This window comes from Gorilla gorilla, chromosome 12 (genome assembly GCF_029281585.2).
Source record: "Gorilla gorilla gorilla isolate KB3781 chromosome 12, NHGRI_mGorGor1-v2.1_pri, whole genome shotgun sequence".
NCBI lineage: Eukaryota > Metazoa > Chordata > Mammalia > Primates > Hominidae > Gorilla > Gorilla gorilla.
Genome location: NC_073236.2, coordinates 24,678,275 through 24,706,227, shown reverse-complemented (window position 1 = coordinate 24,706,227; position 27,953 = coordinate 24,678,275). Strand labels below are relative to the sequence as shown.

The 27,953-nt window shown below is 43.0% G+C and overlaps 1 protein-coding gene, 1 long non-coding RNA gene and 2 pseudogenes across 2 annotated transcripts; 3 read left to right on the top strand and 1 right to left on the bottom strand.

Annotated features, from left to right (window-relative positions):
- The first annotated feature begins 5,892 nt into the window (after positions 1 to 5,892).
- On the top strand, positions 5,893 to 12,863 carry LOC129531454 (uncharacterized). The gene is made up of 3 exons (XR_008676683.2): positions 5,893 to 6,046; positions 12,458 to 12,624; positions 12,804 to 12,863. It is a non-coding gene; the product is annotated as an uncharacterized lncRNA (long non-coding RNA).
- Positions 12,864 to 15,302: 2,439 nt separating this feature from the next.
- Positions 15,303 to 16,320, bottom strand: LOC129531496 (uncharacterized; annotated as a pseudogene).
- Positions 16,321 to 16,550: 230 nt separating this feature from the next.
- LOC134756432 (histone-lysine N-methyltransferase 2C-like) lies at positions 16,551 to 23,686 on the top strand. Its single transcript, XM_063695501.1, has 4 exons — positions 16,551 to 16,623; positions 17,678 to 17,779; positions 17,972 to 18,076; positions 23,346 to 23,686. The coding sequence occupies exons 2-4, from the start codon at positions 17,726 to 17,728 to the stop codon at positions 23,442 to 23,444; spliced, it is 258 nt and encodes an 85-aa protein (XP_063551571.1). The 5' UTR covers positions 16,551 to 16,623; positions 17,678 to 17,725; the 3' UTR covers positions 23,445 to 23,686.
- The window catches only part of LOC134756834 (histone-lysine N-methyltransferase 2C-like), a 26,000-nt pseudogene continuing 21,685 nt past the window's right edge, over positions 23,639 to 27,953 (top strand).

The following is a 27,953-nucleotide window of genomic DNA, read 5'->3' as shown; positions in this document are numbered from 1 at the left end:
AATATGTGAATTCATTTACACAAATATGGGAAGGAAAGACGCTCCTGGTGAAATGAGAGGAGAGGTTTGCAGGGCCCTGAGGAAGAGGCAGGGGATGCCACCCAAGGGTCAGGGACCTGGAGATGCTGCAGGCCTTGTGGAGGGAGGGGCGGCTGGAGTCAACCAGAGAGGACACCAAGGGGGCAGTAGGCACAAGGAGTGAGAGAAGAGGGAGGTGAGGCAAGAGTACCCCCACTCTTAGGGGTTGGGGAAAAAAAGGTAAATATGTGAGTATATATAAAAGACAATATTTTCCTCGTAATTTTTTAAAGGTACATTCATACTGAAGCAAACAACAATACTATATATATTGTGATGTCTATAGCATAGATGTAATATGTACACTTGCCACAGCAAGGACCGGGAAGGCACCTGGTTGCATGACAGTGACCAGCTTCTTACACTGCACAAGGCGGGGTACAGTATTAACTCTAAGCAGACTGTGGAAAATTCAGTATCTACAGTGCCATCTCTAGACCAGCCACTAAAATCAAGCAACAAAGGAAGCCAACAGATAAAAAACGGAATTCCATGAATCTGCTTAAATGAAGTTTTAGAAATGGCAAAACTAATCAATGGAGGAAAAGAAACAGAACAGAGGGAGAAAGAGTTTTTAAGGCCTAGGGGTGGGGAGTGGGAGAAGGTGGGAACTGACTGGAAAATGGCGGGAGGGAATTCTCTGAGCAACGGTCATACTGCACAAACCCCCATCAAGGCTTATTGCTTCTGTCAAAACTGAAGTGGTGGCTGGGCGTAGTGGCTCACGCCTGTAATCCCAGCACTTTGCGAGGCTGAGGAGGGCAGATCACAAGGTCAGGAGTTTGAGACCAAACTGACCAACACAGTGAAACCTTGTCTCTAATAAAAATACAAAAATTAGCAGGGCATGGTGGTGCGTGCCTCTAATCCCAGCTACTCAGGAGGCTGAGGCAGGAGAATTGCTTGAACCTGGGAGGCAGAGGTTGCAGTGAGCCAAGATCGCTGCATTGCACTCTAGCCTGACAGAGCGAGACTCCGTCTCAAAAAAAAAAAAAAAACAAAAAAAAACTAAACCAAAAAAAACTGAAGTGGTGAAAACACTCAGATGACACACTTAAAATATGTGCATTTCACTAAATGTAGGTTTTACCTTTAAATGAAAAGAAAAAAAGGAACCCCAACAAAATATTAGACTGTGGTACTGAGGACTATCAGTTACACACTCTGTGCTGAATGAATAAAAACGAGCCGCTGGGGCGAAGGCAGGGAGAGGAGCTTTGTCACCAAGAGCATGGATCCCTCCCAGGGCCGGCCGCGCACTTGGGGCAGCCCCGGGCATCAGCAGAGCTGGCAGAAGCTGGGGATGAGGTCACACTCCCTACTTCTACCAGCCGCAGAGTCTGGGGCTCTCTTCCTCGTCTCATTTCATATTCCTCAGGTTCTTCCTCTCACTTTAAATGATGAAGTCAACACGTAAACAATTTTAACTTCATATAATAAAAATAGCCACTCACTAATGTCACCTTTGCCAAATTATTTATACTTAACCTCTCTGTGTCTGTTTTCTTATTGCTAAAATAGGGACAAAAATAGAACCTGACTCATGGAGCTGTTATGAGGATTAAATGAAATACATGCGACACCCTCAGAGCAGCCTCCTGCACCTGGGGAACACCGACACGCCCCCACCGCATCCCCCTGCAGCCTGCTGCCCCTCACCGCACACACCTGGGGAACACTCACATGCCTCCACCACATGGCTCCCCTGAGTCTGCTGCCCCTCACCCCACACACCTGAAGAACACTGACACGCCCCACCGCATCCCCCTGAGCCTGCTGCCCCTCACCGCATCACATCTGGGTAACACCGACATGCCCCCACCGCATCCCCCTGAGCCTGCTGCCCCTCATCGCATCACACCTGGGGAACAATGACACGCCTCCACCGCATCGCTCCCAAGTCTGCTGCCCATCACTGCACGTGCCTAAAACACTGACACGCCCCCAGGCATCGCTCCTCTCTGTAGCCTGCTGCTCCTCACCTCATATCTTTATTAGCAATTGTAAAAGGAAAAATAACAATGATAAATTAACTTCCTCAATACAATATTAATGGTATGCTGGTTTAAAAGCCTTCCACCTATTTAAAAAACAACCCACACATATAAGTGTTTTGAGAAATGACACACTTCACGACGTGTGGCACAACGCAGCATGGAAAGTTCATAATCTACACTGTCATCCCCAGACCAGCCACTAAAATCACGCAACGAAGGAAGCCAACAGGAATTCCATGATTCTGCTTAAATGAAGTTTTAGAATAGGCGAAACTGATCAGTGGTGGAAAAGAAACAGAATCGAGGAAAAGAATAGAAAAAAGGCCTGGGAGTCGGGGTGCAGTGAAGGCGGGAACCGACTGGAAAATGGCCTGAGTTCTCACATATGAAAGATACTCTACCAGGAACCTGGAGTCAGGAGAATCTCCCAGAGGTGGCGTGCAAGTTCTGTGAGTATCTATTTGTGTCTGGGTAGAGTTTACACACCACACAGTGCTTCCCGCACAACCTAAATACTCCGTGCTTTCAAAGTATCTCATTAATTTTACTTTTTTTTTTTTTTTTTTTGAGACGGAGTCTTGCTGTTGCCCAGGTTGGAGTGCAGTGGCGCCATCTTGGCTCACTGCAACCTCTGCCTCCCGGGTTCAAACGATTCTCCTGCCTCAGCCTCCCGAGTAGCTGGGATTACAGGCGCCCGCCACCACACCTGGCTAATTTTTATATTTTTAGTAGAGATGGGGTTTCACCATATTGGTCAGGCTGGACTCAAATTCCTGACCTTGTGATCTGCCTGCCTCGGCCTCCCAAAGTGCTGGGATTACAGGTGTGAGCCATAGCGCCTGGCCAATTTTACTAATTTTACTATAACTAGGTTGTTAGCATTATTCGCAAGCTTCTAAATTTTATTAAAATGCCCAAAACAGAGTAGGGGTGAGGGTTGTTCCTCTTCCCCATACACTAAATCTCTTCCTATTTCAAACAGTTTAATCTTTTTTCAAGTCTAGACTATAATCCTTCTAGCACTAGTTCCTACATATACATGTTTTAATTAGAGTCAGTAAGAAACCTAAGGATAGGCTGGGCGTGGTGCCTCACACCTGGAATCCCAGCACTGTGGGAGGCCGAGGTGGGCAGATCACCTGAGGTCAGGAGTTCAAGACCACCCTGACCAACATGGTGAAACCCTGTCTCTACTAAAAATACAAAAATTAGCCGGGTGTGGTGGCAGGTGACTGTAATCCCAGCTACTCAGGAGGCTGAGGCAGGAGAGTCGCTTGAACCCGGGAGACAGAGGTTGCAGTGAGCTGAGATCGCACCATTGCACTCCAGCCTGGGCGACAATGTGAGACTCTGTCTCAAAAAAAAAAAAAAAGAAACCTAAGGATATAATTTCTTTCTGGTGATTCTATTGATGCTTTTATGCAAATGTCCCAAATAATTAAACAAATGATTCCATAATGCTCCCTTCTTAAGAGTTAATCTAATGTCACTGTTCAAAGTATAAAAGAAATACAAATGAAACCTTAATTAGAATGAGTAACACTTTTTCAATTTATTGACATTATGTAGCAAACTAAAACAGACATTACATAGCAAACTAAAACATCGAGGCTTACCATGATTTAAAGTTTTAAAAGCATTAAATAAATATAATCCAGACAAACTTACATGCAGAACTAAAAATGTTACTCCATGGAAATCAACTCATCCACACACATGCCTCCACAGGCTCCACAGGAGACGAGGCCACCAAAGCATCATGATGCCACACAGCTTCTTCCTAGCTCTCAGCTAACGCATTCACAACCTTGTATGCATGCAACCCAGGTAACCTAAAGCCCAACTCTCATGTCAGAGAGTTTTTCCCAATGAAAGCTTTTGTAGGCCAGTTTTTTCTTCTTCTTTTTTTTTTTTTAAATAGAGATGGGGTTTCGCCCTGTTGCCAGGCTGGTCTTGAACTCCTGGCCTCAAGTGATCCACCTGCCTTGGCATCCCAAAGTGCTGGGGTTACAGGTGTGAGCCAGTGCACACCTGGCCTTGCATGCCAGCTTTTGAAAAATATAAAGTTAAAAATAAGAAAGTAGGGCCAGGCACGGTGGCTCACGCCTGTAATCCCAGTGCTTTGGGAGGCTGAGGCAGGCGGATCACAAGGTCAGGAGATCGAGACCATCCTGGCTAATAACAGTGAAACCTTGTCTCTACTAAAAATACAAAAAATTAGCCTGGCGTGGTGGCAGGCACATGTAGTCCCAGCTACTCGGGAGGCTGAGGCAGGACAATGGCGTGAACCCGGGAGGCAGAGCTTGCAGTGAGCCGAGATCGCGCCACTGCACTCCAGCCTGGGAGACAGAGCGAGACAGTGTCTCAAAAAAATAAATAAAAATAAGAAAGTAGAATACAGATGTTAAAATTCAAGTTAAACTTCACTAGAATCTACAGCTACATAATATATGAGAGGTAGTCATTGGATAAAGGAAAAAATTAAAAAGATAAAAAGTATGAGTTGGTAACAGGAGTTACTACTGTGGCCATTGAAAAGAAAAACCAAAAGGGAAAAAAGCACTTGTACTATGGCGGCTTTTCATCCACCCAACACCTCCTGCCCCTAGGTTTAACGGATGCTCTACAGGTGAGCCCCTAGTAGGTGGCAGGAACTGCTAGGCTCTAGTGATTTAAAAAGTCAGTCTCTGCCAAAGTCAAAGTCTTGGGCAGAAATAGAACACAGCACATAAGGTCTAGGATAAGGATGCAACAACAAAATGACTGGTATCTATGAACCAATAATGGGGATGGGGGTATCACAGGTAACCAGTGTCCAGTCTGAGAGAACAGCCTCTCCAAGGACACAAGAGAGAGAAAACACAGTGAGTAGAAGGAACTGCGCCCACAGACAGAGGTGTGTACGGACAGGCAGGGGGCAGATCACAAAGGCCATGGCACATCATGCTAAGACCCGTAAGCCAGAAATGAGGCTCCTGCACGCATTTGACCAGGACCATTTCAGTGACACAAGGGAACTGATGTTAGAGACTAAGAGGGGGCCAGTGAGACCAGAGGGGGTTATGGAAGCAGACCCAGGCCAGGGAGACCAAAAAGGGTTACAGTGGGCAGACCCAGGCCAGGAGACTAGAATGTTAATGAGGCTAGACCTAGGTCACGATCAGAGTTGGGCACATTAGTGTTATTTCTAAAAAGAATTAAGGTACCAATGCTTCTAAACTATTTAATTAGAAAATAAAATGGAGCAGCTACGAAGTTGTTTCTTGTAGACTTTAAACAATGACATCAACTGACTTGCATTCTAACATGGATTTCTGATCAAAAGCAAAGTGGAGTTAGGCTAGGCTGGGGCCATGCTGGTTTCCTGAAGACTATTCTAATCTACGTCCTGCTTCCCTGGCATACTGCCTCAAATCTAAGCCTGCGTCCAGAGAAGTGTGCCATGTATGTGACCACAATGGCAAGTGTGGTAGGGAGAGAAACAGGGGAGAAAGGGGAAGTGGGAGGGGAAAGGAAGGAGAGGAAGAAAGGAAAGTACAGGGGGAAAGAAAGGGAAACCCTGAGGGAACACTGAACCGGGGCTGTAACGGTGTCACTGGAGACAAATCTAAAGATATTTAGGACTTGGTCATAAACCAGCTGGAGGGGATAAAAAAGGGCATCTCTATGACAGGCCTCGGCCTCTGGCTGGAGGGGACTAGAAGGGAAGGACAGAGCAGGTCAGGGTTGATGTCTTCGTCTGTTTTGTGTTCCTGTAACAGAATACCACAGAGCAGGTAATTTATAAAGAAAAGAAATGTATTTCTTACAGTTCTGGAGGCTGCAAAGCCCAACAGTAAGAGCCTGCATCTGCTGAGGGCCTTCCTGCTGGGACATCCCATGGTGGAAGGCAGAAGGGGAAAGGGCAAGAGAGCCAGAGAGCAAGCCAGCAAGAGGAGCCCCACACCGGCCTTCACAAAAACCACTCTCAGGTGACAAGGATATTACCTCATTGTAATGGCAGTGGCAGAGCCCTCGTGACCTACCGACATCCCAACACTGCTGCACTGGGGATTAAGTTTCTAAGATGCAAACTTTGGGGGAAACATGGGAACCATGGCAGGTTGGAAGACAAAAACCCGCCTTTGCCACACTGAGCTACTGGGAACCTTCACTGGCAGCTGGAGGTCTGGTTGAGCCTTTAGGTTTTTTGGACTCATCAGTGAGACTGGTAAAACCACAGCTGAAAAGGTCACGAATTATAAAGCAAAAAGAAAGAAGAAAAAGGAGAGAAGTCTGAGGAATAACAACATCAAAAGTGCAGGAAAGCAGAGGAGAAACTGAAAACAAATGTCCAGAGAAGAGGAAAACCAGCAGTGCCAGAACTGGTGGAGGCAGCGAGATCCCAGCCGGCCCGGCACACCCAGGCTGCAGAAGCCACCATCTGGGGCAGGCGCCTCGCAGCCATATTTATTCCAAACAAAACCCCCCCGAAAAAACCCTTCCTGGGGATTCCTCTGTGTAGGAAACCCACAAGAACAAACGAGAGGTAAGAAACAAAACCAAGAGTATCCAATGAACCTGGCCAACATGAGGTCATCTGGATGGAGACATCCATGAAGCAGAACGCAGGGTCCAGAAGTGAACCCAAATAGATGTGGGAGTAAACGAGAGACAGCTCAGATCTGGGAGGGAGAGCAGAGGCTATTTAACAGATGGCACTGGGACAAATGGGCTGTCATCTGGAAAATATAAAACTAACTTTGTACCTTATACCAAATCAATTCCAGATGGATCCGTCTGATATAAAAAGAGAATGACACAAGTTCCACACCAGGCGACACTGCAGGGGGCTGTCTTTAGAATGTACAGGGTGTCATGTGTATTATGTATGCACAATACATGCATATGTACAATACGTATGATGAAAAATGCATTATACATTATGAATTATGACATGAAACCCAGAAGCCACACCAAAAAGGACTAATATAGCATTTAAAAAAAAAGAAAAGAAAACAATTGCATGGCAAAGTCAAAAGACAAGATTAAAAACCCAGAAAACAAATACATGCAATTCCTACTAAAGACGATTCCTTGAAACTTATGGAGTTTCTAAAAACTAAGAACCCAGCCAGGCGCAGTGGCTCACGCCTGGAATCCCAGCACTTTGGGAGGCCGAGGTGGGTGGATCCCTTGAAGTCAGGAGCTTGAGACCAGCCTGGTCAACATGGTGAAACCCCATCTCTACTAAAAATACAAAAAAAAAAAAAAATTAGCCAGGCTTGGTGGCACGTGCCTGTAATCCCAGCTACTTGGGTGGCTGAGGCAGGAGAATTGCTTGAACCCGGGAGGCAAAGGTTGCAGTGAACCAAGATCACACCAGTGCACTCCAGCCTGGGTGACAGAGTGAGACTCCGTCTCAAATAAAGTAAAAATTAAAAAAAGAAAAGACCAACAACTCAACAGAGATGAGCAAAGGAGACAAACAGCTCACCAAATATCAATGAAATCGTTTACTTGAAACAATATTCAACCTCACTCCTAAGATAAAACTACACCACACCAGGGTAAGTCTCCACCTAACTGAATGGCCGCAACCAGCAAGTGGCTAACTCACTGGGCTCGTTAAAGGTTAGGGAAACAGGCCTTGTACATGGCTGTGGGAATTCTAAAAGCAGATCTTGGCAACAGGTAAAATAATTACAAAAGCACAGACCGTTTGACCCAACTCCACTTCCAGATTTCTACTTCACAGGTAGACTTACCTGAATGTGAAAGGTCCCATCTGTTGTCTGTAACATGTAGGTGATATGTATATAATATGTAAATGACACTGCACTGGTTTGTAATAATACGATGGAACAAAATGTTATCAACAGGGCCTGATTAAATAACACATTTGTGCCACTGAACAAGCTCTTTATGGACTGACAGAGAAGCCTCATCTGGAAAGACTGCCAAGAGAAGACCAGGAGGCACCTGTGTGTGCAGTGGGACATCAGGTACCTACTTGTAAATACATATGGTTTATCTGGAAGGTTCTACGAGGAAGTGTGCTGTCTGCAAAGAGGGGAACTGGATGGCTGGGAAGAGGGTAAGAAACATGTTTTTTACACGTGAAATAAAAGTTATCAACACCCAGGGAAAGGAGAACCTTGCCTTACCCTTAAAACGTCCTGGGTGCCCTTCCCTGCCATCTGTGGGAGAAGGGACTTTCCACGCAGCGGCCTCTGGCACTTTTCCATTTCCTACCCCTGGTTACATTACCGATTTAAAATCTTTCTTCACTGAAGAGACTGCTGAATACTCTTCTGTAAAAATTGTTTTTGTCAAAGAGGTTCAAGGCAAAAGGCAGGTCACAGGAGGCTGAGGAATAACTGAAGGTGAGGAACTAGAGACAGCAGGAGTGACTTCACGAAGCATGGCCATGTTACAGCATGAAGAACAGCGTGTATGTAAGATCTTACGTGTATCTAAGCATGTGTATGGTTTCTTGAAAGAACGTGTGAACATATATGTGCACAAACACGTCTGGAAAGACACACAGCAACCTATTCGCAGGGACCAGCACCACCCAGCGGGATGGAAGGCCTTTTCTGCTAGCTGCTCAGGGAGGCCTCGGTGGTGAAGCGACCAAGAGAAGAGGGGCTGGTAGAGGTGAGTGGTGTTAAAGGCGGGGTTTTGTTGACTGGTAGAGATGAGTGGTGTTAAAGCCGGGGTTTTGTTGACTGGTAGAGATGAGTGGTGTTAAAGCCGGGGTTTTGTTGGCTGGTAGAGGTGAGTGGTGTTAAAGGTGGGGTTTTGTTGGCTGGTAGAGGTGAGTGGTGTTAAAGGTGGGGTTTTGTTGGCTGGTAGAGGTGAGTGGTGTTAAAGCCGGGGTTTTGTTGGCTGGTAGAGGTGAGTGGTGTTAAAGGTGGGGTTTTGTTGCCTGGTAGAGGTGAGTGGTGTTAAAGGTGGGGTTTTGTTGGCTGGTAGAGGTGAGTGGTGTTAAAGGTGGGGTTTTGTTGAAAATACAAATCAGAGAACCATTATGGTTTATGGGTCAGGTGAGGCTAGAGGTCAAAGATTGGACTGAAGGAGGGAGACAGAAATCACAAAGTTCAAACGCTGACCTACCAGTGACTCTGAGGAAACAGAGGGCTGTGACCAAACCAGCGGTGAGGGACCAGCCTTACACAGAAAGGAAACACAAGAGAAACTAAGGAGGTGTCCAGGCCCAGATAAGACATTTCAAGGGTGAGTGATTTTTCTGTGAGCCTGCAAAGCACCCGCCCCACTGGCAAGCTTGGTAGTGAATGGCGGGCGGGGTCCACAGTGCCCCTCTCAGGGTGAGCGGCCAGGTCCAGGGCTTTGTGGCCGGCATGTGAAATCCTGTCCTGCTTAATCATGCCCTGATCAGACATGACACACGGCTGCTAGAAGAGCAACTCTGTCTTGCTTCTGTCTTCTCACTTTAAGTAGCTTCAGGTCTTTTAACCCAGAACAAAACAGAAACTGCTAAGAATTAACCTATTTTGTTAGTTCTGGATGATCTCTTTTTACCTTTGACAGGAAATGTTTCTACAATGTGTCAGGTGTCTCTACAATAAAAACATCTACAGAGACTGGAGAAAAAAATTACCTTGCTAAAACTAATTTCTAAACTGAGTATGTTAAGACTGAAGTCCAAAACCAAAAGCCCTTCAATAATGTACCCTAATTAGGTAACTTGCAGCTACACTTCTTACTTAAACTAACAAGATAACTACTGTTCCAACTGGCAGTTTTTCAAAAAAAAAAAAAAAAAAAAAAAAAGAAGGATCTTTTTCTAAAATCTAATCCCTCTAAGGTGGGGAGCAGGGGAGAATACTAAAGTAGAAATTTTTCCTAGCATAACAAAAATTTCTTCGTCATCAATTCAACAAAAAAAGATGCCCCGGCGCAAGTACCTCTTACTATTCTATTCTACTAGTTGGACTCTGAAGTTTTAAGACTCATGTAGATTTGTTGGAAAAGCATGTTAATCCAAAAGGTAGATGAAGTTTACAGGACTAAAGAGAAAATGGGTAAACTAAAGCCTAAGTAAATGGTACGCTTCACCCGCAGTGACAAGACTAACGCAGATGCTTATCTCCAATTATCTTCGCACTTGAACAAATGATATACCATCATATTACTCATCATACCCAAATATGACACAGAATTTCCAGTTTCTACAACTGTGCTCCAGAACACAGTAGAAAACAGCAAAACTCAAATGTGTGTTCAACTAAATGAGGCAAGTGTGAACTAGCTCATATCAAAGTAAATGGCCTTCATTTAATGTGAGGGCAAAGGACAGTAATTAAAGTACCACATAATCCAAGCCATTACACAGTAGGTGGCAGTGCTACTGCAGCTCCATCATGGCATCAACAAAAATACTACCACCAAGAAAGCAATCAGAACTGCATCCCAGCACGGCCACGCACTGCATAAGGATGCTTCCACCACTGACAGACCACATGGACCAGGGATCCTCTAAGATTCTAATAATGCATTTTTACTGTACCTATTCTGTGTTTAGATACACAAATACCACTGGGTTACAACTGCCTACGGTATTCAGTACAGTAACACGCTGTACAGGTTTATAGCCGAGGAGCAACAGGCTCTACAATGTGGCCCAGGGGTGTAGCGGGTTCTGCCACCCAGGTGTGTGCACTCTGTGGTGTTCACACAACAAGATCAGCTGAGGACGCTTTTCTCAGAACGTATCTGTGTCCTTAAGCAGCACATGACTCAATTCTCATATCATGTACTGTACTGTACTATGAAAGAGCACAGTGTTTTAGACCTGTAACAGCTGGCCAAAAAATAAAAATAAAAAAAGATCCACTATGTGCTAGAATATTATCTCCTGTATCTCCTGTAATGCAATAATAAAAAAAAAGCAACGTATACAAAGACAGCCAGAAGACTTAGTTCACAGACAAGTTCATAGACCAGGCGGTTCCCAGCTGCCCAGGAGAACGAGTGTTAAAGATGGAGACAAAACAGTGCTTTTAGGTCACAGCAATTCCTTTAACCATCAGTGACAACAGCTGCTCCAGGGACAGCCCGTTCTTATGGAATGCTAGATGACTCTTGGCTGCTAGGCCCAGAGTTTAGGGCTAAGGGAGAAACCACTTTGCCTGATAACCAGACGATGAACTATCCCATGTTTCACCTCTGAACTGCAATGATTTTCAACAGCTTACAAAAAGCAACAAAGCAAAAGCTGTTGCTGATCTTTAGACAGACATTTTCAGCAGGTTTATTCAGAGTATTTGTGTCTATCTGAAGTTTCTACAGTGCTTACCCTCAGGTACTCACAATGCAAGCCACAGAGAGTTCCAGAACTGTTCCACAGAACATATCCCTAAAGAAAGACCACCACCCCCACCACACCCCTGCACCAAAAACTTTAAAAACATCATTTTTTTAGTGCCCCCTTAAAAAAATCAGCCCCATGAAGCAGTTCATTATCCATACCCTGAGGATGCTGAAACACAAACAGCAGGGCCCTCACAGCTGGAGCTCAGGCCTCTGCCCACCAGGCTCTGCTCCCCCATACCTGTCACTGACCAAATGCACCAGCCCAGAGGCTCTGTACTGACAGCACAGAGTTCCCTGCCACCTCCAACTGCAGCTCCCCAGGCTGGCTGAGGCCACACCTACACAGCTCTGCACACCACACCTAGCAATCTACCAGGTGGAACAGGAACCCTCAGGACAGCCCTGCACCGACACGTACGCCAGCGGTCCACAGAGGATGCTCTAAGTGTTAGGCACAGTGCACAGGGATGAAGATAAAGAGCCTATTAACCATGAAGACAAAAGTCTACAAGCAAGCATGTGAAGCAACCCCAAGGTCCACCCGCTGAAGAACGTGTGAGCACAGCTTGGCCTCTTCACATGGGAATGCCACTCGGTCTCGAAAGAGGAGGAAGTGCTGACACACCCACAGCATGGAGGGGCCCTGACATCACCACACAGAGTGAAGGAAGCCAGTCACAAAGGGCCACACGGTGTGTGGTCCCTTACATGCTACGTCCAAAAAAGACACCCACAGAGACAAAAAGGGGTGGTCAAGGGTTGGGGGGAGGGGGAATGGGGAGCGACTGCTAATAGGCACTGGGTTTCTTTTTGGGGTGATGGAAACATTCAGTGGCAGTGGTCGTGCTTGCACAGCTATGTGACTATACTAAAAACCACTGACTTCACTTTAAAAGGGTGAAGTATGTATAGTATATGAATTCTCTTTCAATAAAGCTGTTATTTTTAAAATAAGAATAAGCATGTGCACATACCATAGCATATTTATTACCACTGACAAAAAGAAAAAACTGCAAAGGATTTAACTATTTCCAAAACTATGGTCTTTTATTTATGTAAAATAGGCATTGGAAAGTCTAAGCCAACTATCCCCCACAGTTGGCACCCTGGAACAGGCGACTGCAGGAGCAGCAAGCAGCAGCATTACCGGCCACTAGGCAGAGTACAACTAATTCAGCCTATCATCAGTGTGGCTACTGGAAGCATTTTTCTTTCTGAAAGTAAAACACAGGTATGTCTACTTTATACTCCCCCCACTTTTACACCTCTAGAAGTCCTCAGAATAATAAGAATGTTTAAATAAAAACACAGGGTTTGGATAAGGAATTGCAAATAATGACTATTTTGGAAAATACAGTTAAAATAAATTTAAAAAAATTTTTTGAGACAGGGTCTCATTCTGTTACCCAGGCTGGAGTGCAGTGGCATGATCATACCTCACCTACAGCTTCTACCTCCTGGGATCAGGTAATCATCCCACCTCAGCCTCCCAAGTAGCAGGGACTACAAGTGTGTGCCACCACTCCTGGCTAATTTTTGTATTTTTTGTAGAGACAGGGTTTTGCTGTGTTGCCCAGGCTGGTGTTGAACTCCTGGGCTCAAGCGATCTGCCCATCTTGGCCTCCCAAACTTCTGGGACTACAGGCATAAGCCACCTTGCCAGGCTAAGAAATAAAAATTCAAATTGGATAAAGAATTTAAAAAGCAATTAACATTTGTATCGCTAAAAGAAAAACACAAAATCTCTAAGCTCAAAGAGTTCAAAACAAAATACAACAGGCTTACAAAAGAATGCAGACAGCTTTAATGGGGCTGCTTTTTCAGGAATATTTAGAAACTAAGAAAGCAAAATACTTAAATGCTAGATTTCATCTGAGTTGCCTGCTCCAAGCAATAAAGGGTTCATCAACGTCAGCCTTAGCTTTGAAGCAGCAACAGAAACGAAAGTTAAATGAATGGGGCTGAAATTAGCTTAGCAGTGACACCAGGGATGTAGGGAAAACTAGAAACCACGGTTGTTTTGAAATACAGAAATGACAGCCCAAGGTTACTCCTTATAATAATCCTCTCATTAAGGGTCACAGAATCTCCAGTTTTCCAAAGATGAAACAAAAAAATTGTCAGCTCCAAGTAACTATTCAAAAACCAATTTAGAACACATAAACGCTCATAGCCAAGATGTAAATAATTCAATCTATAAAACATGCCTTGCTTTAAGTTAGCATACCTCTATAAAAATAAATGTTAAAAGCCGGAGAGGCCATAAAGGAGAAAGCAGCATTTACTGCACCTCTGCTGGAAGCTCACGTATGTTACCTATGTAATCCTCAACACAAGCCTGTGAGGTAGGTTACATCCCCTCCACTGCAATAGGGACAACACTGAGAGGTAGAAGGATCCTGGCCAAGGTTGCACAGCTGGTAAATTCAGTGCCCATGGCCTTGGGGCTGGGGGGGAGGGGGGGCAGTGCAGGGGTGAGCTGAGACGAATAGATTAGCTCCTTCATCTCATCAAAGGGATTTCTGCTTGACAGAAAGGCTCTCCTATAAAAGACATTTTTGTTCCAGATTTAGCTCACTGCCCAACCAAAATAATAATCACCACTGTCTGCATAAAGTGATGCACCCGTGCTCACACATTAAGAATCCCCTTAAAGAGATGACTTTACTGTAGCAACAGCCATAGAAATTATTAGTGGGTGGAATCTACACAAAGGAGTAACAAACAGCACATGAAACTGACCATAAATGACTGAGATTCCATGAATAGGCGACAATTTGCTGGCATGTTAAGGCTTACATAGATTACTAGAAACAACTACATTTCCTAGGACCCTCTGCGCAGCACACAGCCTGAAATGTAGGGTGGGAGCTGAACTTAAAAAGAAAACTATAGTCTTGGAGATAAATGTCACACACAAAAAAACCAATGTACCACAACCACTTCTTAGAGGAAGACATTAAAAAGGAAAAGCCACAACCCAGGATTGAAAGACAGCTTTAAAAACACACACACACAAAACCTAGCAAACCAGACGGTGTTCTCAGCCACTCATAAAAGCAAAGTCTTATCAAAGTTTTAACTTTAAAGAGCTTAAAGACACTGCAAAGAGGCACTCAGCAAGACTGGTCCCGACTGCAACCTATTCCCTTCCAAAAAAATAATCAGTTTGTAATCTAAATACACATCACACCAAGTCAAAGTAATCTCTTCTGGCAGCAAAATTTTGGCACTGGATTGCAGGGGCCTGTTCAAAATAGCTGGAGCCCCAAACACTTTGCGTTTTCAGTTCTGAAACACTTAGACAAAAGTTCATATGGCTAAGTGGATGGCCAGGATGCCCTTCCGGTTCAATTTGGAGACGGGAAATCTTTAACCTAACCTATCATTCTTTAAGGCACCAGTGCCCTCCTACTCAAACGTCAGCTTGGGTTTTGTTTCTAAGGGTCGCCAATAAATAGGTTTCACGGGCATTTAAGGCTCTGGGAGTCTTTTTCTGTCTGTTACAGGTAGCCCGGTTCTTAAAAACGATCACACACAATGCTCACAGGCATGTGCACATTCATACACACGTGTGCACACATACATGCCCACATGCGACACACGCGTACATCATACAGCATGCACGTGTCCATAAATGAGCTCACACGGACAGCCACGTCCCGCGCGCAGGCCCCCAGCGACACAGGCCCCAAGCAGGGCCTCCACCTGTATGGAGTGAGCGGCTCAGAAGGCGAAGCCCAGCGCCTTGCAATGTTCACCTCACCGGCGGCTTCTGGCATGGCCACGGCTCCTTCCTTTTCTAGTAATAAATACCAGATTTGGGGAAACCAAGGCGCCGCAATGTGTGTTATCTGTCACCCAAGGGTCTCATTAAGGGGACAAAGGCCTTATCGCGTTTGCAGCCGGCTAAGTGAAAGGAGGGCACTTGGGACTGTGAGCTCTGACCGCGGACGTCTCCCGCACCGCTCCCGCGGATCCTCGGACCCAGGGCCCCTGCAGCCGCTCCTGCCCAAGGGGCGCGAGGCGGAGATCTGGAGGCTTTGGGGCACGCAGAGGAGTCTGAGGGTGTGGGCTCAGGGCCGCGGTGCGGTCTTGGGGCTTGAAATGCAGACTTAGGGTGACGAGTGCGGGCTTAGGATGGGGGCTTGGGACACGGGGTGGGGACTTGGGATGTACGGTGGAGGCTTGGAGAGGTGGGGCACACATTTGGGGTGCGACACAGAGGCTTAGGATGGGGCTTGGGCCACGGGCTGGGGGCTCGTGGTGCAGGCTGGAGGCGTGGGTGGGGGCTCGCAGCGCAGGCTGGAGGCTTGACGTACAGAGTTGGGGATGCAGGGTTGGGGTACAGAGCAGAACTCGGGGCGGGCACGCACCTTGTGGCAGGCCGGGAAGGTGGCCCCCGCTGCCGTTCAGGCTGCTCTGGATCTGCGTGAGCTCCTGGCGCAGCATCTGCTTCTGGTGGAAGCTGAAGGCCCGGTGGTTGGAGGACATGGTGAACGGCAGCAGGAACTCATCGCCCGTGCGGCCCTCGTTGAGCTGCAGCCCGTAGATGCGGATGATGGAGTCATGTGCGTGAGCTTGCGGTAGAGCACGCCCGCCGCCTCGCGCTGCTCCGAGTCCAGCAGCGCCAGCGACACCAGCAGCTTGCTGCGCACCACCTCGTCCGTCAGGTTGGTGAAGCTGCCCAGGTCGGCCGGGTTGTTGGCCTTGATCTCCGAGTCGCGCAGCGAGTGGTAGTCCTTGCGGGCCAGTTCCTCCAGGCAGGAGCCGAAGAAGCGGAGCTCGAGCGGCATGCACAGGTCCAGCAGGCCGCATAGGAACTCCACGCGCTGCGGCGACGGCAGCTCCGAGAACCAGCGGTACACGCCGTCCCTCTGCAGCGGGCAGCGCTTCTCCACCATGCTGCCGCCCGCGCCGCGCCGCGACCCGGGGCCCGCGCGGGGGAGGCCGGGGGGCGCCGGGGGCCGGGGCCCGGGCGCGCCAGGACCGGGGGCGCGCGGGCCGGGGTCGGGTCCGGGCGAAGGCGCGCGGGCGCCGCGGACCGGGCGGGCGCCGGGGCGGGAACCGGGGCCGGGCAAGGCTCCCGTCAGGGGCCGGCGGGCGGGCGCGCGCGGGGCGCCGGGGGGAGACCCGCGGCGGCCGGGGATGACGAGCGGTCTTGGGCCCGCCGCTCACGGGGAGGCGCCTTACCCGCGCCCGTGCCCGTGCCCGTGCCCAGCAGCGGCCGGTGAGCGGCAGCAGCGGCGGCTGCTCCTCGTCGTTGTCGTCGTCGTCGCCTGGAAGGCGGCCGCCCCCATCTCCCCCCGCGCCGCAGAGTCTGTCACTGTGGGCCCCAGGCCGACCGTTACCCAGGGCCGCGGGCGCGGCGTCGCAGCCTGGGGAGCGCTGGGGGCCGCGGCCGCGGAACGGCCGCTGGAGGGGGAGGGAAACGTGGCGGCAGTCGCGGAGGGATCATTATAGAAATATAATGAGAACCACATATGCAATTTAAAACTTCGTAGTAGCCACATTAAAAAGTTACAGTGAGCTGGGTGCAGTGGATCGTTTGAGGTCAGGAGTTAAGAGACCAGCCTGACCAATATGGTGAAACCCCGTCTCTACTAAAAATACAGAAATTAGCTGGGCATGGTGGTGGACAACTGTAATCCCAGCTACTTGGGAGGCTGAGGCAGGGAGAACAGCTTGAACCAGGAGGCAGAGGTTGCAACGAGCCGAGATCGCGCCATTACACTCCAGCCTGGGCAACAAGAGTGAAACTCATCTCGAAACAAAATAAAGGTTATAGTGAACAGGGGAAATTAATTTTAATGCCTTCCATTTTGACCGATATATCTAAAATATTACCATTTCAACATGTAATATGTAATTACGTGCTGTATTTTATGTTTGCAGGACATCTCAGTTCAGACTAACTACATTGCAGATCCCAAGTGTGTGTCATTAAAATAGTGATAGATTTGTGTGTGTACATACTTATAATATTATCATTTATAGTTTCTTGATTAGAATTCTGCATAATCAAGTCTTACTAAGACAGGTTTATTATATTTTCTCATTACTTCTTGGTCTAAAGGAATTCTACCTCTAAAGAGAGAATGAGTTGAATAATAAAATGTCATGACTCCATTTTACTGTAGTATCTTAGCATTAATATTTGGAATTGTTATTCTAGACCTTAGCAAAAATATATGTTTTGATTATGAATTTTCTGAAGCTTTCCAGTTAAGTGTAAAACAAGTGAAAAATATAACTTTGTATTTTGTGTATTTTGCTTTTTATAGGTGTCTACTGCAGATATTTCATCAAATAAGGATGATGAAGAAAACTCTATGCACACTACGGTTGTGTTGTTTTCCAGCAGTGACAAATTCACTTTGAATCAGGTTTGAACTTGACAATTTACTGTCTTCCTCATTGAATTCCTCCTTGTACATTTCTGCTTTATCTCATATACACAGAAGTGATCCAATATTTAGCTATAGAGCTGTATTAGTTAAGAAGGTATTTTTAAAGTAAAATTTGTAGGTTTTTAGCTTAGTCTCCATTTAAAATATGTTCTGTTTTCTTAACTTCAGGATATGTGTGTAGTTTGTGGCAGTTTTGGCCAAGGAGCAGAAGGAAGATTACTTGCCTGTTCTCAGTGTGGTCAGTGTTACCATCCATACTGTGTCAGTATTAAGGTAAACATCCTTAAGTTGAGTTAACAAATATGTATTGAATTTTTATTTGGTTTTAGTAGTAACATGAGCTCCCAGTTCTCACAATTAAGTATTATGATTATTAAACATATGTGACAGTATTTAAGTACTTTAAATACTGCTTTTAAGGGTTTCCTATCTCAAGAAATTTGCTTCTCTGTAAATCTTATATTGTACTAATATCCTGCTTTTGTCTTGAAAAAGTAAAACATAAAAATATATGCATTTAATTTAAAAGACAATTTATACTATTCACAAAGATTTTAGGTTTAGCTGATTCATTTTGTCTGTTGATTTATAAAGCTGAGAACTGGAGTATTTAGTAAAAAATTATTAGCCCATTCTGTTCTTTCCCACATTCTCTCTCCTCTGTGCTCACTCATACACAAAATAACATTTTCTCCTTACAGCCAAAAGAAACAAAACAAGTGTCATATTTAATGCAATTGGTAATAATCGAGAGTCAGCACTGCTCACTTTCAAGCATTTCAGGATAGAGGCTTTCTGGGGAACCTTTTAAGTGGTATCGTGTGCTTGGTTTTAAATATGGACAGGTCTCAATACTTCACTAGTTGTATCTAAGGTTCTTGGTTTTTTCTTTTTAAGAACTCAGTCTTCATAAAACTTACATATTTGAATAAAGTGTCATGGCCACTGGAAGCAAGCATGGAGGTATAGCTGTACAGCAGAGGTCTTAAACTGTATACTCCACAAGGAAATCTTTTCTAGTATTGCCATACCTTGTAATATAAATACTAACCTCAGTTTCAATAATAGGTTGTGAATCATGAGTGATTTTTATACCATTCTCCCTGCCCTTCAGACATCACTGTGTTATATCATTGTCAGTAAAATGTCAGTATAGTAAGCAAATCAACATTATCTCCTTCAGAATTCTTTGTTGATAACTACACTAGTATTTATTTTATAGGGTAATACAGGTTTTTGTGAATTTAGGAATCAAAATGAAAGATTGTAATTAATACTATCCAAAATAGAAGACTAGTACGGTTAATTTATGTAGTTTTTAAAAATTAGTTGCTCATGGTATGTGACTGAAAAACACAGAGTATATAAAGCCAATTAAAAATGGAGTTATATATGCATAAAACATGTTTCTTTTCTTCTTTGTGCTTTATATTCTGTATAAAAGTAGCTGCTATCATTAGATTTTGTTTTTTAGAATACTTAATGTTTTGGACCTAAGGAAATTGAATAAGATCCCTTTCAAGATAGTAATATATTTCTTTTAACCCATCCAACAATTACCGAATTCCCATTTTACAGATGAATACGACTTACATAAGTTAAGATTGGACAATTAGTGCACTATCAGACACCTAGTTATTCCTGTTTTTAAAAATTATGTGTGGTTCCTTTTAGACAACACTGTTTTGGACAGTATAGAATACTGCAGTCTCATTGAGAAATACAGCAGTATCTAGAAATATACTAGGGATATGTGAATTGGCTCAGCTTGCATTTTTATTGCAGGAGGCAATTGTTTGCGGATAAGTTTGATACCTTTGAAGCTTCTTTTTAAGCTTGCTGGGGCAAGTCTAGAAAGCCTTCACTCTAAGGTGGATATTTTCAAACTTTATGGTTTTAGAACCTTAACACTCTTTAAAATTACTGGGGATGCCATAGTTTTTGTTCATGAGGATTTTAACTATGGACTAATCAGCATTTTAGAAATTAAAACTAGGAACATTTTGTAACACAAGACTACAGAAGCACAACCTGTACAATGTCAGTGTAATATTATGATACAACATGTAGCTTCTATAAACACCACTGTATAATTGTGAATAAAGTGAAAAAAGGCAAATTAAATCTTAGTATTATTTAAACTTGTTTTAACTTTACAGACCCACTGGGGTTCCCTAGTCCACATTTTGGTAGCTGCAGTCCTAGCATTAGTTTAACCCTATACTTAAGACTTGGCCTTTCTGGGATCACTACTGAATTCTACCCCCTGTTCACCAGTGTCTTTGTACTCTGACTGGTTGTGCTTCACTTGTCTTTGAGCCTTTTGCAAGCTCTGGTAATTGTGCAGCTTACAAATTCCCAGTAGATGTACTTTCCCCTGGTTGTGGGTCTTTGGGCTTCTAGAAGTACGGCTTGGTGTTCCACCAAAGACTTCAGGGGATCCTTTGTAGATTTCTGGAGCTCTTAGTCCTTATTGCTTCTTCATTTTGAGTACTGTGTCCTGCAAATTCCACTGCCTCACCTTCCCTAACCTCAGCGAGGCCATTGATTATACTCTGCTGAGGTTCTCCCTCCCTGGGCAGCGTTCTGGAAAATGTTTCTAGGCAGAATATCATAGGACTCCCTGAGTGTTTCCTTCCTCTCAGAGACCACTGTCTCCTTTACTATGTGTTGTCCAATATCTGAAAACAGTTGTTTCATACACTTTGTCCAATTTTCTACTATCTTATGGGAGAACAGGCTGGTCCCATCTACTCCATTATCGTTGAAGCATGTGTCCGTATTAGATTATAAAACATATCTGTAACAACTTTGGACATGGTACCATGGATGGAATCCTGGATGACATCTTATTTGAAAAAACTTTTAAAACTAATGCTAAACTGGTTCAACAGAAGAAAAAAATGATAGTACAACCCCAGTACCTAAGTTAAAAGCAAATTTCAAAGAGGGAGAAATTGTTGAAGTGTTGAAGTACTAGAAGTCAAGAAACACAAACACTAATATTTCCATTAGATTTGAGAATAAGAAAGTCTTGACAAGCCTGGCTTAAGCAGTTATGAGTGGATGTGGGTGTAGAGACCAGACTGCAGTGTTTTGAAGAGTGAATATAAGCGGAGAAACTTGAGAGTTTGGTTGTAAAAGGGACCACAGGTATCTGTGAAGAAAACTTAATAGGAATGAAGATAAATATTTTAAAAATTCTGCCACTAAACACCTCAGATCTGTCTGCCACTTTGTCTTCAGGTCATTGTTTAAGCCAGGGTCAGGCAGACTGGCCCATAGACTAAATCTGGCCCATTTCCTGTGTTTGCAAATAAACTTTTATTGAAATATGGCCATGTTCTTTTGTTTACATATATTTGTAGCGGTTTTTGCATTACACTGGCAGAGTTTTTATAAAGTTGCAACAGATCATATGGCCCTCAAAACTTTGTGTTTACTCTCTGGCCCTTTATTGGAAATGTTTGCTGGCTACTGCTCTAAGCCACCCTGATCTTACCCCAGGCCATTTCCTTCATTTGGGCAAATAATATACTAACTTGGTAATCTAAGACAAATTCTTAAAAATCAATAAGCTAATCAAAATAATAAATATACATGTTTAAAAATCAAATGACATTAAAAGCCTTGTAACGGTCCGGGTGTGGTGCCTCACACCTGTCATCCCAGCACTTTGGGAGGCCGAGGTGGGTGGATCACTTGAGGGCAGGAGTTCAAGCCATCCTGGCCAACACAGTAAAACCCCATCTCTACTAAAAATACAAAAATTAGCCGAGTGTGGTGGCTCATTCCTCTAGTCCTAGCTACTCAGGAGGCTGAGCCAGGAGAATTATTTGAACATGGGAGCCGGAGGTTGCAGTGAGCTGAGATCACACCACTGCACTCCAGCCCAGGCAACAGAGCAAGACTCCATCTCAAAAAAAAAAAAAAAAAAAAAAGGCCTTGTAATGAACAACCAACTCTTGTCTTACTCTACCTCTAAATCTGAGGCAATCACTTTTAATCTTTTCAGGTCTTTTTTCTTGTGGTTAATGTTACAGCTCTAAATAATCAACTGGTTTACTGCTTTATCAATGCTAGATTTTGTTGACTTTCTGCTATGAATAAATAAATTCTGATTTAGGTCTTAAAATACACCTCCTTCCTTCTCCCAATATAGTTGTATTACTATGTTTAGTTCAATTAATAAGGTGTTGGTTATGACTCAGTAAATGTTCACTGCAGATCTAAACAGTATACTATGAGTTTCTTTTGTCTTTCATGGAGTTTTTAATAACAAGAAAGTAATAGTGACTTTCCATTCGTTCTTTGTTTTTGCCTACTATAGAACTATCATATAAGATTATTTTTTAAAGTACTGTTTTTTTCTGGGAGAAGTCCTACCCTCCTTCTAGACATTCCCTTCTCCTGCTCTGATATGTGCCAGTGGCTTCTGGGTGTGTTGTTCTCATCCTTAAACTTCCCTGGCCTGATGTTCTTTGTTGGATCTGTTGATTTATAGATCCCAAGTCTTCCTTTTCTTTGTAATACATCCTCATTCTGTTCCGCATATCTCTAAGTAACTTTATTAGAAGGAGAATGAAGGAGCTGAATTTTGAGTCTTCCTGTGTCTACAACGTATTCTGTCTTCACACATAGTTGCTTGTGTAGCTAGGTTGAGAATTGTACTTTGAAAAGTATTTTCCTGTAGAATTGGAAACTTATACTCTTCTAGCATCTGGAGTTGGGAAGTTTTGTGCCATTCTGATGGATGTTCCTTTGAATTTAACTCTTTTATTTTCTTCTCTGGTAGCTTTTAGGCTTTCATGTACCTCATGATCTGAATTTTTATTCTGTACCCTCATTACTTGCTGTTTCATTATAATGTGGGCACTTGATTGGTTCTGTCTGAGGATCCTAGTCTTTTGAGATGTTAAAGAAGTTCCACAATCTTAATATTACATGGTGTGGTTTCCTTCAGGAGTTTGTTAGGGATTTGGAGATTCCCAAATGTTCTGCTAACTTATACCCTTGAGAGAGGGGAGAATAAACAGAGGAGTGAATGTGAACTTCAGAATTCCTAGCTTCATAGTCTAAATAGAAATCCTCTAAGATCATAAAATGTCCCTAAGAACTCATGCTTTACATTAATTTTTTTGGTATTTTTTCTATTGATTCTAAGCATGGAAATGTAGATGGAGATTTTGTTGATGTATTTTCAAATTATGTATCAATAATAGTGAAGCTTACTTGATTTCTTTAAAATCTGGTCACTATATCTATAAATATAGTGGACATTAAATGTACAGCATAAGGTAATTATGTGGACTTTAAAAAGGCATTAAAATATGTGCCATTTTCTATTATTCTGCTCAGTAGGCTCCTAAAAGCATGTATGAACATGGCCAACCCAGTATTAGGCCTCCGTAGGTGCTCAATAAATGTTAGTTGATTGCCCCTTTCTGCTTCTAGGTACATAAGCACCATATTAATTTATATAGTATATTTGATTATGTTAGGTTAATGCATAAATCACATGGATTGGTTGTTTCTTTTACAGATCACTAAAGTGGTTCTTAGCAAAGGTTGGAGGTGTCTTGAGTGCACTGTGTGTGAGGCCTGTGGGAAGGCAACTGACCCAGGAAGACTCCTGCTGTGAGATGATTGTGACATAAGTTATCACACCTAGTGCCTAGACCCTCCATTGCAGACAGTTCCCAAAGGAGGCTGGAAGTGCAAATGGTTCTCTAGGGTTTGTTTGCCTTGTTAGTCTTTCAAGTTCAGAGCTTTTTCATACCACTTTAGTTTTTAAAAATTAGCCATACCTATTTAATTGAATAATACACATATTCTATGATAGATACCACTAATCAGAAAAATTTTCACATACACATTAAATCATTAGCCCCATTATGTTCGTATGTAGCTTCCTGAATTACAGTAACTGAATAAGAAAATAAAATTGAGACTTTTCGGGGGGATTTGGATTTCAGGTATGTTTGGTGCAGACACTGTGGAGCAACATCTGCAGGTCTAAGATGTGAATGGCAGAACAATTACACACAGTGCGCTCCTTGTGCAAGCTTATCTTCCTGTCCAGTCTGCTATTGAAACTATAGAGAAGAAGATCTTATTCTGCAATGTAGACAATGTGATAGGTATTGTGCTATTTTTTCATCTTTTTAAAGCTTTTCTCTTTGAAATGTAGCAAAAAAAATGGAAAATAGCTTTTCCTTAATCACAAGTTTTAGGTACAGAACTTTTTGCCTTGTAGATTTTTAGTCACCTAGAAACTTACAGAATTGATTTCCTGTTTTGAATTCTCAACTCCAGACTAAAGTTTTGTTTTGTTTTGTTTTTAAATTTAGAGACAGAGTCTTGCTCTGTCGCCAGGCTGGAGTGCAGGGGCGCTATCTTGGCTCACTGCAAACTCCACCTCCACCTCCTGGGTTCAAGCGATTCTCCTGCCTCAGCCTCCGGAGTAGCTGGGACTACAGGTGCATGCCACCACGCCCAGCTAATTTTTGTATTTTTAGTAGAGACGGTTTCACCATGTTGGCCAGGATGGTCTCCATCTTTTGACCTTGTGATCTGCCCACCTCAGCCTCCCAAAGTTTTATGATTATAGGCGTGAGCCACTGTGTCCACCCAAGACTAAAGATTTTTAATTTAGGCGTTTTTGAGGGTTTAGGAATCCCTTGAAATTAGATGGAGAATTATTGCCTTCATCTATGCCGTTTCTTATGAAGGGTTTCTGAATCTTTTAATAGATTATAAAAAATATCTAACACTTTCTGTTCTCCTTAAACCACTTTCTCTTAAAGCTCTAGATACTAGATATCTAGGTATTAGACAGCACCTTCTGCCCTCCCTACATAATTATGTGGAATTTCAAAATCAAGAATGTTTCCTTGCTTTCATTGGTATATTGTTGTACTCTTCAGAAGTTAAGCAGTGAACATATATTGATAGTATTATTTTATCAGTAGTACAGTATTCTTGGGATTCTGGCTACTAATTATCTGTTCCATTGCAAGACAACTTTTTGCTTTATTTCCCAATTACCATTCAACATCGCTTTCCATGAGATATGTCTACTTCAAGTTAGATGCATTGCCTGGAGCCCATATACGCTAGCACTGCCATTTGCAGTTTTCTGAATACCTTTGTGTTTGCCCTAACTAGCTTTCTTGCTGTCTTTGAAATATTTAATATATGATTATAAAATAATTAGCTTCCTTATGTAATGTGCTTTGCTTCCTCTCTAATAGTTGTTCTCATTCCTTTTTATTTCCTCCTTAGCTCTATGAAAGTTTTTCTGTTAATAGGGATAGTTAGGAGAAAAGGGCAAGGTAGGAGGAGCATGTGAGGCTTAGGGCTTTTAAGTTTGAAGACTCAGTGTTACAGGTTTAAAAGGTAGCAGTTCTCAGTATATTCCATTTTTTTAAAAAATGTACAAATATGGTCTTTTTAGATGGATGCATGCAGTTCGTCAGAACTTAAATACTGAGGAAGAAGTGGAAAATGTAGCAGACATTGGTTTTGATTGTAACATGTGCAGACCCTATATGCCTGCGTCTAATGGTAAGAGAATAATTTAAACTGTGAGTCTGCACTCTTGTACCACTCATTTGCACCTTACTGTCCATAACCAATGAATTAGCTTAGCTCTACTCTATTTTATCTTTGTGAAACTTACTTTGACAAGTATTTTATGAAAAATATTATTGTTGGTTATACATGACTTATCACAACTTGTTATAAAACAATTTACATGAAACAATAAAAAGCACATACTTTAGATGTAAACTATAATTTTGCTTCCAAGGAACATGATCTTGTAGTTATTGACAATATGTCAAAATCCAATGTGTTGATTCTTTCTTAGCCAGGTTTTCCTCCATGACTTGAGTATTTCCTTCATCACTTCTTGTTTTGTTGTTGCTTTAAAAAGTGCTTTTAACTTTAGTGTTCAAACATTTATTTTAATAAAATGAGTATAGAAACAGAAAATTTAATCATATATAAGTATGTAAATACACTTTACCTTTTCTGAAAAGAATTACCTGGATTTTTTTTTTTTCATTTCAGTGCCTTCCTCAGACTGCTGTGGATCTTCACTTGTAGCACAAATTGTCACAAAAGTAAAAGAGCTAGGTAAAATTTGAAATGCTTTACTTAATTTAATTAATTTACTTTGCTTAATTTTTACATAATTGGCTTACCACTTGTAAAATCTGCTTCAATCATATGGGTGTTCTATCCAAATTCCATAATGTTGGTAATCATTTCCACAATGATATATAAAATGTCATCCAGCTTTACTGGGGCAGTATTCCTATAAATTTCAGCAAGTTGGCAACAAAAATAACAGCTCTTAGAATAACCATTAATGCCATACTTACTTTGGTTTCATTGATATATTACTGTGCTTAATTATCAGTTAGCAGAAAATACGGCCTAGTTAGCAAGCAGATTTCTTTTAGAATTAATTCAATCTCTTAATTTTTTAAAATAATTAATAAGCCTAGTATGCTGACTAATATGATATTCTTATTAAACAGTCATTCTTTTGAATACTTGTATTTAATAGCACCTGATACAAAAACATTTGGATAGTACAGGAATTGTTCTAAGGAACAACAGTTTTGTACATTTAAAATTAAATCTGCAGGATTTGTACTTATTTATTACTTCTCCCTATTAGTAATTATGTTGATACTCTGATTTTTCCAGATGAGCTTCTGGAGTATTCTCTCTTTTCTTGTGTAAATAGATCCCTGCCTTTTGATCTTTTCCAGGAAAAAGCTCATAGTGGATTAGCTGAGCATTGCATTTCTTTGCAGTGCTTCTAACTCTTTTTATTGGGACATGAAAACAGAAATGCCAGGAAGACTTTTTTGAGACGGAGTCTCGCCCTGTCACCCAGGCTGGAGTGCAGTGGCATGATCTCGGCTCACTGCAACCTCCGCCTCCCGGGTTGAAGCGATTCTCCTGCCTCAGCCTCCCGCATAGCTGGGATTACAGGTGCCCGCCACCACGCCCGGCTAATTTTTTGTATTTTTAGAAGAGACAGGGTTTCACTGTGTTAGCCAGGATGGTCTCAATCTCCTGACCTCGTGATCTGCCTGCCGCCTCGGCCTCCCAGAGTGCTGGGATTACAGGCATGAGCCCCCGCACCCGGCCCAGGAAGACCATTTTTTAAAAACATGTAACATTTCTGCCTATAATCCAAGGAAGTTTGACCTATTTTTCCTAGTTTTTATTGGGTTTCATGAAGTTAATTATTCATGCATTTCATAGATACGTAATTGCTTTCTAGAACTACAGTCACATTCCCTTGACATGGGTATCAGTAATCAGTAATCAGTAATCAGTCAAATTTAAAATGAAAGTTTAAATTTGTATTCTTGGGATTTTGTAATTTTAGACCCACCCAAGACTTATACCCAGGATGGTGTGTGTTTGACTGAATCAGGGATGACTCAGTTACAGAGCCTCACAGTTGCAGTTCCAAGAAGAAAACTGTCAAAACCAAAACTGAAATTGAAGATTATAAATCAGAATAGCGTGGCCATCCTTCAGACCCCTCCAGACATCCAATCAGAACATTCAAGGGATGGTGATATGGATGATAGTCAAGGTAATACTAATTTATTTTCCATGAAATATGTGTGCAAGAATTACAGCATATAAAGTAACTTTTGAAATATGTGTATGATTTACCAAAGGGTAAATCACACTGACTTAGATAACCCCGATGTGACCCTTGCCATCTCCAAATGAGTGATCTTCTTAGACCTTGCCTTTTCAGGTTCTCTTCCTTTCACACGTTTTAGAACAGACCTACCTTACAGAAATCTCAAGGAGCACCATATCTTTGAAGATCACAGGTGGGGAAATACAGAGGACTTGACTTTAGTTTGCTAGATAACGACACAAACCTTCTCAGATACTGTGAGCTTGGATAATACCATGTTTAAGTGAAGGTAGTTGATGCATACATTCTAGAAATGGAAAAGCTGTCATTTAATATTACTTCAGGTATAACTTCATATTCACCAGTGTGCATCATAAAGTATTGGTTTATAAACATTTTCTTAATCAAAGTAAATATAAGGTTTTTCTAGCTGAATTCTTTTTTTTTTTTTTTTTTTGGTTGGGAGAC

Coding starts and splice junctions, on each gene's coding strand:
- LOC134756432 (XM_063695501.1), top strand. CDS start 17,726: ATGCACACTACGGTTGTGTTGTTTTCCAGCAGTGACAAATTCACTTTG. Junction 17,780..17,971: donor ACAAATTCACTTTGAATCAG/GTTTGAACTTGA, acceptor TCTTAACTTCAG/GATATGTGTGTAGTTTGTGG. Junction 18,077..23,345: donor CATACTGTGTCAGTATTAAG/GTAAACATCCTT, acceptor TTTCTTTTACAG/ATCACTAAAGTGGTTCTTAG.